Source organism: Arachis ipaensis, chromosome B09 (assembly GCF_000816755.2).
Source record: "Arachis ipaensis cultivar K30076 chromosome B09, Araip1.1, whole genome shotgun sequence".
NCBI classification, from domain to species: domain Eukaryota; kingdom Viridiplantae; phylum Streptophyta; class Magnoliopsida; order Fabales; family Fabaceae; genus Arachis; species Arachis ipaensis.
This window is the reverse complement of record NC_029793.2, coordinates 145,625,893-145,638,030: the sequence shown is the minus strand read 5'-3', so window position 1 is coordinate 145,638,030 and position 12,138 is coordinate 145,625,893. Positions and strand designations below refer to the sequence as shown.

General features: G+C 36.1%; 3 protein-coding genes across 5 annotated transcripts in view; 1 reads left to right on the top strand and 2 right to left on the bottom strand.

The window, feature by feature from the left end:
• Positions 718 to 3,457, bottom strand: LOC107619356 (heat shock 70 kDa protein 8-like). 3 transcript variants are annotated; one of them, XM_021111219.1, is made up of 2 exons: positions 3,148 to 3,457; positions 718 to 2,859 (listed from the first exon to the last, which is right to left on the bottom strand). In XM_021111219.1, exon 2 carries the CDS (start codon positions 2,728 to 2,730, stop codon positions 1,012 to 1,014), a length of 1,719 nt encoding a protein of 572 aa, XP_020966878.1. In that variant the 5' UTR covers positions 2,731 to 2,859; positions 3,148 to 3,457; the 3' UTR covers positions 718 to 1,011. The 3 variants fall into 3 exon arrangements, with proteins under 3 accessions (XP_020966878.1, XP_016177107.1, XP_016177106.1); XM_016321621.2 differs by having other exon boundaries at positions 718 to 2,759; positions 3,148 to 3,455; XM_016321620.2 differs by having other exon boundaries at positions 718 to 2,741; positions 3,148 to 3,451.
• Positions 5,836 to 8,742, top strand: LOC107618247 (primary amine oxidase 1). The gene is made up of 3 exons (XM_016320258.2): positions 5,836 to 7,060; positions 7,813 to 7,926; positions 8,013 to 8,742. Exons 1-3 carry the CDS (start codon positions 5,885 to 5,887, stop codon positions 8,718 to 8,720), a joined length of 1,998 nt encoding a protein of 665 aa, XP_016175744.2. The 5' UTR covers positions 5,836 to 5,884; the 3' UTR covers positions 8,721 to 8,742.
• LOC107618244 (primary amine oxidase) overlaps positions 8,863 to 12,138 on the bottom strand; it is a 4,265-nt gene continuing 989 nt past the window's right edge. Inside the window, exons 2-6 of the mRNA XM_021111218.1 lie at positions 10,985 to 11,369; positions 10,405 to 10,518; positions 9,751 to 10,289; positions 9,452 to 9,666; positions 8,863 to 9,168 (exon numbers count right to left, since the gene is read on the bottom strand). Of these exons, the coding sequence (XP_020966877.1) occupies positions 9,468 to 9,666; positions 9,751 to 10,289; positions 10,405 to 10,518; positions 10,985 to 11,369 (1,237 nt within the window). The 3' untranslated portion in view covers positions 8,863 to 9,168; positions 9,452 to 9,467. The remainder of the gene's footprint in view (positions 9,169 to 9,451; positions 9,667 to 9,750; positions 10,290 to 10,404; positions 10,519 to 10,984; positions 11,370 to 12,138) is intronic.

Below are 12,138 nucleotides of genomic sequence, written 5' to 3'. Positions count from 1 at the left end.
TTTAAATCAAACCCCACTTTTTATATCATTAATCCACACATGGTTTAAGAACAAGCATCTCACTGATTGGATGTTGCAAAATGAGATTCAAATTATTGAGGTTCTGAACTTCCTAGTCCTTTTCACCATTGTCAACCCATTCATATTCGACAAAGCCACGAACCCACTTGACTTATAGTAGTCACAGATTTTGAATTTTTACCTTCTTGTTTATCTCAACCTCTGATCTTTAGCATGAATATTAAGGATAAGTAACAATAATTCAAAGACCATATAAAAAAAATATGAATTAAAATATTAAATTGAATTGAAACTTTTTAAGTGCTAAACTGAAATCATTTAATAAATAAACTAGTCAACTTTCTAAGCCATACTCGAGCAACGAGGCTGAACATATTACCAACATTTTTTTCTTGCATTTGAGCAAAAGCTAGTCAACTTTTCATTTTCTTTTTTTACCAAAAGTGTTGATTCCTTTGCATTCTCAGAAGACAAGTCACAAACACTTAATTTAGTCATATAAATTAATTGCCATTTGTTGGATCGAAAGCTTTGATACCATGTAAAATGGTACCAGCAACTTAAGCAGCAAGAAATTAAAGAACTCTGCTGTTATTGCAAAGAGTGCAGAGAAAGGGAGCCAGGGAGGTTTAGACTTGAGAGCAAGAGAGAATTTGATATTGAGAGTGACAGATATTGAGGGTGAGAGAGCTTTTCTTGATTTAGAAACTGGAGAAGATTAAGATCCAATTAATATCGCTTCTTTTACAGTGCTGCACTACACATAAAAACAAAATATATATTATGCAATCTACCTAGTTCGTTAAAAATCAGTTGAACTCTAATAGCTCTAACGGCTCCCCAGCCAGGTCTGCAACTAATTTAACTGAATTCTACATTTACCTTTCATATTGTTTGAGCTATATTTCAATTGCAGGTGTATCAAGTATTCAGAAACACAATAAAACATAGCACCAAAAGAGTTACAATGATGCTAAACATCACTATTCCCTATCCCTTTGTATGCACAGTTACCAAATCCAGTGTAGAACCATAGGTTCTATTTAGAGCCTCAGCACACCAACCATGCCCATCATCAACCATTGGCATCCTCACTTCCATGACAGGAATTGCAGGATGTCGTGATCCAGGCATCACAACACCAGCTAAAACTCGCAACATGTTTGCAGCATCTATGTCCATGCACAAATTAATTTTTGGAATGCCTTTTGGTGCTGAAGGTATTCCCATTATCTTAAAATATCCCAGCAAGTGATTCTCCTCTGCCTTCTTTCCTTCACCTTCATATACAATAATCAATGCCCCGGTTTGATTATCATGAAGAGTGGTAAATACTAGTTCCTTCTTCACAGGCGTTGCAGTATTCCTAGGTATTACAGGGACGAAATTGCCTCCATCAGCTCGAATCCCAATAGCAAGAGGCGTTGATTGGATGGTTAACAAGTCCAAGTTCCCAAAGGGATCACTGATACCCGAAGCAATAGCTCCTTCCACTGCTGCGCCACAGACGGCAGCTTCCAAGAGATTCATCCCTTTATAAAGTTCCTTCCCTTTGAATATGCTACTAACAAGATTCTTCACCTTTGGAATATGAGAGCATCCACCAACAATTATCACATCATTTACATCCTCAACTTCTGCCTTCGCATCTTGCAAGCACCGGATAATAAGGCTTTCACACTCCTCAAATATTATTCTGTTTACTTCCTCAAACTCTTCCTGGTCAATAACCTTGCATATCCTCAGTCCATCTCCCAAGTCTATATCAACCTGGACATTGGACTGAGAAGAAAGCCTATGAATTGCATCCTGAGTCGCAAGTCGAAGCAAGCCAATTGTCTTGATTTCTTTGTCACTGTGACTCCTAAATAAGCTTTCAGAATCTGGCAAGAGATGGCGCATCATATTCTGAAGTAAGTCTTCCCCACCGATGGTACTTCCTGCCAAGGATTTTATCTGCGAAACTCCTCCGGCTGTAGCAGTCACAGCAACATCACAATAACCAGCACCCATATTGAAAATGAGGGCGATTTTCTCACTACCACTGCCCATATTCTCATTAGTTGTCTGCTGCTGCTGTTGTGCATATAACAAAGCCACAGCTGTTGGTTCAGGCATCAGCCTGAGGACATGAAGGCCGGCCATGGCACAAGCACGTTCAACCCGGGTTAGCTGGAACCGACTGAATGAAACTGGAACTGTAATCACTACATTTCTTATTGGACATTTCAATTGAGCTTCAGCCATTGCTCTTAACTCCACCAGAAATATTGCCAACACTTCTTCAGGAGTGGTGGATCTCCACATATTGTTCACCAAGGCAGCGATAAAAGGGCGGACACCAATTTCCAATGTCTGAACCAGAAATGGGAGATTTTTACAGGAATGGATGATTGGATCAGCATCAGTTCTGCCAATTAATCGTTTAATGTTGAAGATTGCAGATCCAGACATCATTTCATGCTCATGTGAAAGGTTATTGCTAACTCCAGCAGAAGGTAGATCATCTCTGAAAGTGACATAGGACTTCATTATCTTCTCATTTCTTGTGTTCTTCAAAAGCTCCACTTGGGAACCATTCCACACAGCAATGCTGCATTGAGATGTGCCAATATCGATTCCAATGGCAATTTCAGGAAAAGTTGAAGATGACTTTTCCTCTCCTGTGGTCTCAGAATCAGATGCCACAGTATATGCAGGTTCTGCCATCCTTCATTTAACTGATTGAGAAAAAGTTTCTAAGAAACATCACAATTCAGAAACAGAACACTTCAACACTCAGGAAGTAAACTCTAGAAACCAAAAAGGCCCATTTCATGTAGGTTTTCTTATAAACACCTGTTTTGAAAAATGATTAAAGAGTTCAGGCTAATTCATAAAAATACAAATCAATTTCAATAACACAAAGGAAACCTAAATAACTATAATGTCTAAGTTCTTTCTAAAAAATTCAAACTTTAGTGTCAAATATGACCAACAGGGTAAAGAGTCATCAGCCACGTAACAATTGGCGAACAATTAAAGCTAAGAGAAATGGTTATTCCCTGTTGTATTAAGAGAGTTTCAGCAAAAATGATACCGTCAAAGAAGCAAGAATGAGAAGAAAGGAAGGCGCAGGTGACAGACCTTAATGCAGCGATCGAATTGCAGAGGGATGGAGTTCAGCGTACGAAAACCAACTTCACTATGAAAAACACACGCACAACTACAAATGTTGTCGAATTCTAGAGCTTCATAGAGAAACATCACAAACTCAACTCAACTCAACTCAACTCGTGGACAATTTTTCTTTTTCAGTTTACAGTAATATTAATTAATTTGTTTTATTATATTTTGCGGCTACATTAGACACTTTAGCTAGCTGTTTAGGAATATATTAAACTACTCATTTGATTAGGGTTAGGGTTTTTTTTTCCTATCTAATAGTGTCTGTAAAATAATATATCAATGCTATTTTTAATTGGTAAAATATTTACTGCAGAAAATTCTCATAAAATGTTAGAATCAATACTCGTACATTTCAATTCGGACTGGGAATTTAACTAGAATTCAAGCTCTGTTGAACAAATTACAATTAGGATCATTTTTCTTTTTTATTATACTGAGGACGAATATTAGTCTTCTTTGGACATAGCCGGACTCCCTCTCTGAGCTGGTGTAGACTTAAAATAAAAAATGAATCAATTTTTGTTTGGCCAAGCCCAAATTTGACCGAGCCCAAAATTTAAACCACGTGTGGTGACGATTTAGGTTGGACCGACCCAACAAAAAGCGGCGGTGACCAAAAACAAAAAACGGTGGCAAGTTAATACGCTGAAGCCTCCTTCAATTGGTAAAATCATATGTCTCTTAATACGCTGTATCTGTTGAGTATGAATTCTTTAGTGTTGTGTGTAGGGGTGTTATTGGTTCGGTTTTGAACTAAAAATCAACCGAACCGATATGTTCGGTTTCTACAGACACATAATTATTTGGTTTGCTATTTTTACAACAATCGAATCGAACCGAACTGAACCAACAGCAATTTGGTTCGATCGGTTTTTTCGGTTTTTAATTTCTAATGAACAAAGTATGAATCACAATAATTAGAGGTTTAAAATAGTCAATAAACCGAAATAATAAGAGTAAAACATTGAAATGGTTAGGGATTGGAGATTTTTGTTGTTAGGTTAAAGGTTAAAATGGTTAAAACATTGAAATGGATGCATATCTTCAGTTCGGTTTGGTTCGGTTTGATTTTTATCGAACCAACTGAAAACCGAATCGAACCGATCAGTTTTGTCAGAAAAAAAAAAAAAAAACGATTTTTTCGGTTTTTAAATCGATTGTTGTAATTTTCGGTTCAGTTTGCGGTAATTTTCGGTCCGATTCGATAACTTACACCCCTAGTTGATCTATCTAAAAAAAACAACTCATGTCACGCAACAATGTTCTGTCATGACGTACGTGATATTGCGCAGATAAAAAGATCTCAAATTCTTAATTTGACGTCAATGATTTGGATTCATAACACTTCTTGTTCCTCTCAAAGCAATCTATATATGTAGCTTAAAAACGGAACCAAATAAGTATAAAGGAATTTAGTGTTCATTATTCTTAAAACTTGATCTTTCACGTGGTTCATTTCATTTTTCAAGAGTAACATATGCATGTCATCGAAGATAAGCACGCTAATGAGTAATATCACATACTCTTGTTTCAATGTACAAGTAAAGCAAACAAATATAAATTATTAATATCATTCTATTGCTGTAAACTCAAGAAAAAACTTGTATATAATATAGATAGATATTGCTGAAAATCAAACGGCGGCGCTGTTCCCGGCTTTAAAATAATTGTCCTAACTAAGCATGCATAATTATTTCATTAAGAAAGTTTAATTTACTCAATTGTTTATCTATCTTGGCCAGAAGAGAAAGGAATATAATTCCGTTTAACGCATTGACTAATCACTAATGTTATTACCAAGTCAGAATCTTTGAGATCATTCTAACGTAAATCACTTTATCTTGACAACAAAATTTTGGTTGGTTGTTACTATTTTCTTAATTCATTAGAATACACTCAACTAGGGTTGTGCATGGTGACCAGACCCGACTCGAAATATATATCGGGTCTATTTATTAGATTCGAACCCGACCCTAGGCCCGATGAAACCTATGCACTTTCGAACTACGATTATACCGGGTAAAAACCGGGTGAAAATCGGGCCGTTAACATTACATTACCTTGATATTTTCTTATAAGCTAGCATGATAAAAATATCCAAATTTTCAAGACTCCAACCATTATTTGACATAGTAAAATTCACTTAGAAAAATATAACAAAAACCAACTCTTCTCTAAAATTAAAGCATAACCATAATCAATACTAATATTGTCTAATAACACCAAATATTTAAATCAATATAAATAACATAATATTATGCATTAGTCTAAAATCTTATACATTTTAAACATAAAACATTAACTTATAGTCTTATAATAACTAATAACACAAAATATTAAGGTTTACAATACTTAAATTCCTCATAAGAATAGCCATCATCCATCACTAATAACACAAAATATTAATTGTGTATGATGACGGGGCCATCGGGCCGACTTCGGGTGACCCGAACCATAGCCCGGACCCGACCCAAAATAATGACAAGGTCTATTTTTGAGATCCTTACCCGACCCTAGACCCGATAAAATCACATCAAAATACTCCCTAAATTGTTCGGGACCGGGCCGAGTGTTCGGAGCCGGGCCGAGTCTTCGGGCCAGGCCATGCACACTCTACACTCAACATTTAAATCATCAGTGCTATAAATGTAAATGGAGGTTGCATCATATTAGTTATATCCCAAACATAATTATTATGAATATAATCAAAATGTTTGATAAAGCAGCAGCACACATGATTATTATTGTTATAGCATTCTTTCTGATATTCATAATTAGCTTCACAAAATCTCACCCTTTAGACCCTCTCTCACCATCTGAAATCAACAAAACAAGAAACATAGTTCAAAACTCTTACCTTGGTGCCATTCCTAACTTAACCTATCACTTTGTGGATGTTGAAGAACCCAACAAAGACGATGTCCTAAAGTGGCTATCTTCAAAGAACAACACAAAAGACAAGCCTAGTGTAACTGTTCCTCGTCAAGCCAAGGTAGTTGTTAGAGCCAATGGTGACACACACGAGCTTGTACTTGACCTAACAAGAGGCTCCATTGTATCTGACAGAATCTACAATGGCCATGGATACCCCCCATTCACATTCACAGAGCTTTTCCAAGCAAGCAAGTTGCCCCTTCAATACCCCAAATTCAAAGAATCAATAAGCAAGAGAGGCTTGAATCTCTCAGAAGTTTCTTGCGTGCCGTTTACAATTGGTTGGTATGGAGAAGAGATCACAAGGAGAGAACTCAAAGTGGCATGTTTTTATAGAGGTGGTTCAGTGAATGTGTGGGCTAGGCCTATTGAGGGAATCACAGTGCTTGTTGATGTTGATTCAATGAAGATCACAATGTACAATGATAGGTACAAAGCACCTTTGCCTAAAGCTGAAGGCACAGAATTTCAGTCTTCAATGAGAAACCTTAGTGATATTAATGTATCAGATACTAATGCTATTGGATTCAGCATGAATGGGAATGAGGTGAAATGGGATAAGTGGGTTTTCCATGTTGGGTTCAATGCAAGGGCAGGGATGATAATATCCACTGCTTCAATATTTGATGAAAGGGAGAGAAAATATAGGAGGGTGATGTATAGGGGTCATGTGTCTGAAACATTTGTGCCTTACATGGATCCAACAGAGGAATGGTATTTTAGGACTTTCATGGATGCTGGAGAATTTGGTTTTGGACGTGCAGCTGATAGCCTGCAACCAGGGATTGATTGCCCTTTGAATGCAGTGTTCATGGATGGCTTCATGGCTGGACCTAATGCAGAGGTTCAACAGGTTCCAAGGGCTATTTGCATTTTTGAAAGGACTTCTGGAAATGTGGCTTGGAGGCACATGGAAATCAATAATCCCATCAAAATGGTATATATTTCTTGAATATCTTCATTCTTCTATTCTAATTATCGGTTCGGTTGGGGTCGGTTTTGGATAAAAAACCAATCGAACCGATATGTTCGGTTCCTACAGACACACAATCGTTCGGTTTGTTACTTTTACAACAACCGAATCCAATCGAACCGAACCAACAGCAGTTTGGTTCGGTTGGTTTTTCGGTTTTTAATTTCTAATGAGAAGAATATGAATCACAATAATTAGAAGTTTAAAATAGTCAATAAACTGAAATAATAAGAGTAAAACATTGAAATAGTTAGGGGTTTAGAATTTTTGTTGTTAGGTTAAAGGTTAAAATGGTTAAAACATTGAAATGTATGCATATCTTCGGTTCGGTTCGGTTCGGTTCGATTTCTATCGAGCCAACTGAAAATCAAACCGAACTGATCGGTTTTGTAAAAAAAAAACAAAAAAAAACCGATTTTTTCGATTTTTAAATCGGTTGTTATAATTTTTAGTTCGGTTTTACGGTAATTTTCGGTCCAGTTCAGTAACTTACGCCCCCTACCACTATTGTCTAAAGGTGACTAACCTACAGTGTTGGATATATTTTGAGGTGAGATCCACCTCTATCTTTATATTTGAGTTAGGCAAGTGAGTGATAGGTACAATAGAAAATATCTATTATTGAAGATTGACAATGATAGTTCAGATATGTGTAACAATTTTCAGTTAATCACCTTATTACAATACATGATGCTGTTCCATTTTTCTTGGTGCAGATAAGAAATGGAGAGCCTGAAATTAATTTGGTAGTGAGAATGATTGCTACTGTGGGAAACTATGATTATGTTCTTGATTGGGAATTTCTGAGGAGTGGCAGCATAAAAGTTGGAGTAAGATTGTTTCATTGTGTTTCCATGTCTATTTAATTAGTGCTTCAGGAATTAATCACTTCTAAGATATTTTGATTGATATATAGGTGGATCTAACAGGCATATTGGAGATGAAAGCAGTCCCATATACACAAAACAATGAGATAATATCATCATCAGAAAAAGTGTTTGGAACCTTAGTGGCAGAAAACACCATAGCCAATAATCATGATCACCACATAACCTACTATCTTGACCTTGACATTGATGAGAGTCAAAACTCCTTCATCAATGCCAAGTTACAAAAGCAAAGAGCAACAAATGGGTTATTTGGAACACCAAGGAAGAGTTATTGGACTGTTGTTAGAGAAGCCGCTAAGGGGGAAGCCGAGGCTAGAATTCGGCTCGGCTTGGAGCCGGCTGAGCTATTGGTAGTGAACCCCAACAAAAGGACAAAGGTAGGGAACCAAGTGGGCTACCGGCTGATCGGTTCACAGCCGGTTACCTCTGTTCTATCCGAAGATGATTATCCACAAATAAGAGCATCTTACACACAGTATCAAGTTTGGGTGACCGCCTATAACAAGTCAGAAAGGTGGGCTGGTGGGTTCTACTCTGATAGGAGCCGTGGAGATGATGGCTTAGCCGTTTGGAGCGAAAGGAACAGAGAGATTGAGAATAAAGACATAGTATTGTGGCACACCATAGGACTTCATCACGTTCCTTACCAAGAAGATTTCCCTGCAATGCCAGCAATTCATGCTGGATTTGAACTCAGGCCTGCTAACTTTTTCGACAGCAATCCATTGCTTTGAATAATATATTCAATGAACTTGATCCAGCAAACCAACATGGCAATAAATTATATTTTATTAATCCAACATAATGATATAATCATTCGCATATTTTATCTAATTTTCTTTCGAGGGAGGGAGATAAACCAAGTTAGAAACATAGAACCAGATGCATTTCACTTTGTATTAGACATGAAAATATAAACTAACACTATACATTATAATCTTATTCGTTGCTTTGAGTAAGTAACGTAATGCATATACTCGTGGACCAACAATAAATATGAAAGAAAACAATGAAGAGTTAAAGATCACACTTTACACTCTCAATTTTTTTTAACAATTGAGAGGATCCATTCCCTATACTCATGTATATCTTATAACTGGCTTCCCAATCCCCAGTGATTTTATTCGACAAGAGATGTTGGTTGGTACAAATGAAATCACCAAATTACACCGAAATTAACAAGAGTAAATGTCCTTTTTCGATCCCTAACCATTTGTTCGATGGACTTTTCACCTTCTAAGAAATTTAAAAATCCAAATCAGTCCCTATCTACTTTGATATATATACGTTTCAGTCTCTGGTTAGGGACTGAAAAAGGCATTTACTCAAAGTAGATAGAGACTGGAACGCACATATATCAAAGTAGATAGGGACTGATTTGGATTTTTAGATTTCTTAAGGGGTGGGAAGTCTATCAGACAAATGGATAGGGATCGAAAAGGGTATTTACTCAATTAATTAACAATATGTGAATGAATCCTTCATTTAGTACAATTAGACCAGTGCGCAGGTTCAGTTGATTTAGTCTTAAGGACAGGGTTTCTCTCGAAGAAATTAGTAGGCCTCAGCTCAAAGCCACTAGTCAAGGTTGGCATTATTGGGAAATCTTCCTGTGATGGAACATGATGAAATCCCATTGTGTACCACAACACTATGTCCTTGTTCTCTATCTCCCTATTCCTGTATATTCAATTATGAAAACTCAATCAACTACATCACATTAATAAGTCTTTAATTGGAAAACAATATTAGTCATGTATGTACCTTTGAGTCCAAGTAGCTATAGTATCATCACCTCTGCTGCGATCAACAAATAATCCACCAGCCCATTTCTCAGATTTATTATATGGCGTAACCCAAACATTATAGTTGGTGAATGCAGCTCTGATTTGTTGGAAATCATCGCTCAGCATAAGTGGGTGTGACACTGAACCCGGGATCAAACCGTACCCAATTTTATTTCCAGGTTTTGTCTTCTTGTTTGGATTAACAACTGCTAGCTCAAGAGGCTTCAACCCCAGCTTGATTTTGGCATCAGCTTCAGTCTTAGCGGTTTTACTCACAACAGTCCAATAACTTTTCCTTGGTATCTTCCTATCTTTGACTCTTGCAGTCTCCAAAGTGTTCTTGACAAAGGAGTTGTGCTCCCCATCAATGTCAAGGTCAAGATAATAGGTTAAGAAGTGGTCATGGTAGGTACCAATGGTATAATCCGCTAGCAATGTGCCGTATATGTCTTCTTTTACTTCATCAGTGTTGGTGTATGTCCCTGCTTTAACCTCTAATATTCCAGTAAGCCCAACCTATTTCAATTTTCAAACATCAACACTCTTATTAATAATTAATTAGTTACCATTGCATGCATGCGTGCATATATAACATAACCAAACAAATAATAATATGTCTTTATCGTATTACCCCAATTTTGATGCTACCACTTGGCTTAAATTCCCAATCTATAATATAGTCATAGTTTCCGACAGTTGACACCATTCTCACAACAAGTGTTACATCTGGCCTCACCTCCGTTATCTGCATACCTCAAAAAAGATAAATAAGGTAGTGTATGGTGGAGAAACAGACACGGAAAGATTGAGACTGAGAGACAGGGACTAAAAGACAGATATTGAAATAAATCTTAGTATTTTTTTTTGTACAAAATGGGAGACAGAAATTAAAACAAGAATAAAATTCTAATTTAATTTGTACAAAGGATAAAATTGGAATGAATTAATTGAAATGAGGGTATTTTAGATATAAAATATTATTAAAGTTTCAGTCTCCATCTCTAAAAATTTTAGTCTCATATGTCCCTACTTTTTGGAGGTACTGAAATTTTGGAGATAGAAACAGAAATTTTAATATCAGTCTCTCAACCAACAAACATGATATTGAGTCACAATCTCTCAATCTCTGTCTCATTACCTCAAAACAAACGCTAGCTAAGTGGCTACCTAAGAGACTATTCACGTAAAGTTGTGTTCATGTGAAAACGTACCAATACATTTGGGATTGCGACTTCCGTGTGACGCCACATGACGTCACCAGCATACTTTTCAAAGATGCAGAAAGCATTAGGTATCTTAACAGGTTTGCCATTGGCATCAGCAAAGAATGCATCTAAGAACTCAGCATTGGAAGGACAATCAGTGAGAGGCTCAAGTGAAGAAGCAGATTGTCCAAACCCAAATTCTCCACTGTCAAAATAGGATGTGTAGTACCAATCCTCAGTGGGGTCTTGGTATGGAACAAAAAGCTCTGATATGAAGCCTCTGTATAGTACTTGCCGATATTTCTGCATTTCCAGATCATACACTGAAGCCAGAGAAATTATTGGGCCAGCTCTAACGTCGAATCCAACATGAAACTCCCAGTTCGCCCAACTGTGTTCATTCCAATAGTGTAGATTTTTATAATAGAAAAGTATAAGTAGACAATGAAAATATTAAACAATGTGATCAATAGATTCGGATGTTCATTTCACTAGGTATACGGATAGTTATTTTAATATTAAGATTTAGATGGTTAACTTGGAGATGTAGTGTGTTTTTATTTGATTGGTGGTTGTTCATTTTGTTCAATATAGTCATTGTTTACTTAGCACTCCCCGTTTAGAATAAGGAAAAGTATAGGATACCAACATATTATCTGCCAATTTATTGCTAATAATTATTAATTATTATATTTTAAATACATATATAAAGAGACACATTCAGAAAATATATCTATAAAGACACTTCTATTAAACATAACTATAAAAAATACATTTTTATTAGACACATCCACGAAGACACTTCTATAAAACACAATTATAAATAAGAGTTGACAGAAGTTAGTAGATATGCTGTTGGTAACGTAGTGGAACCATTATAATAAATGTTCATATTTTTATTGTAAGTTCTCAATAATTTGATTTTTTTTTTCTTTTAGAAAGTTCACTTGGACAATATTTTTCCAAGGAAAAAAATCACAATAGTTAGATTTTTTCTTTTAAAAAGTTCAAAGTTGGACAATATTTTTCCAAGGAGAAAAATCACAATAGTTAGATGTGAAAGCGAAGGCAACAAGCTGATAGATCAACAAACAATAGAAAAATGTTAGAAAATAATCAAAATTTATTATTTATAGTAATTATTTAGTTATTAATATTTA

Coding starts and splice junctions, on each gene's coding strand:
- LOC107619356 (XM_021111219.1), bottom strand. CDS start 2,730: ATGGCAGAACCTGCATATACTGTGGCATCTGATTCTGAGACCACAGGA.
- LOC107618247 (XM_016320258.2), top strand. CDS start 5,885: ATGAATATAATCAAAATGTTTGATAAAGCAGCAGCACACATGATTATT. Junction 7,061..7,812: donor TCAATAATCCCATCAAAATG/GTATATATTTCT, acceptor TTCTTGGTGCAG/ATAAGAAATGGAGAGCCTGA. Junction 7,927..8,012: donor GTGGCAGCATAAAAGTTGGA/GTAAGATTGTTT, acceptor ATTGATATATAG/GTGGATCTAACAGGCATATT.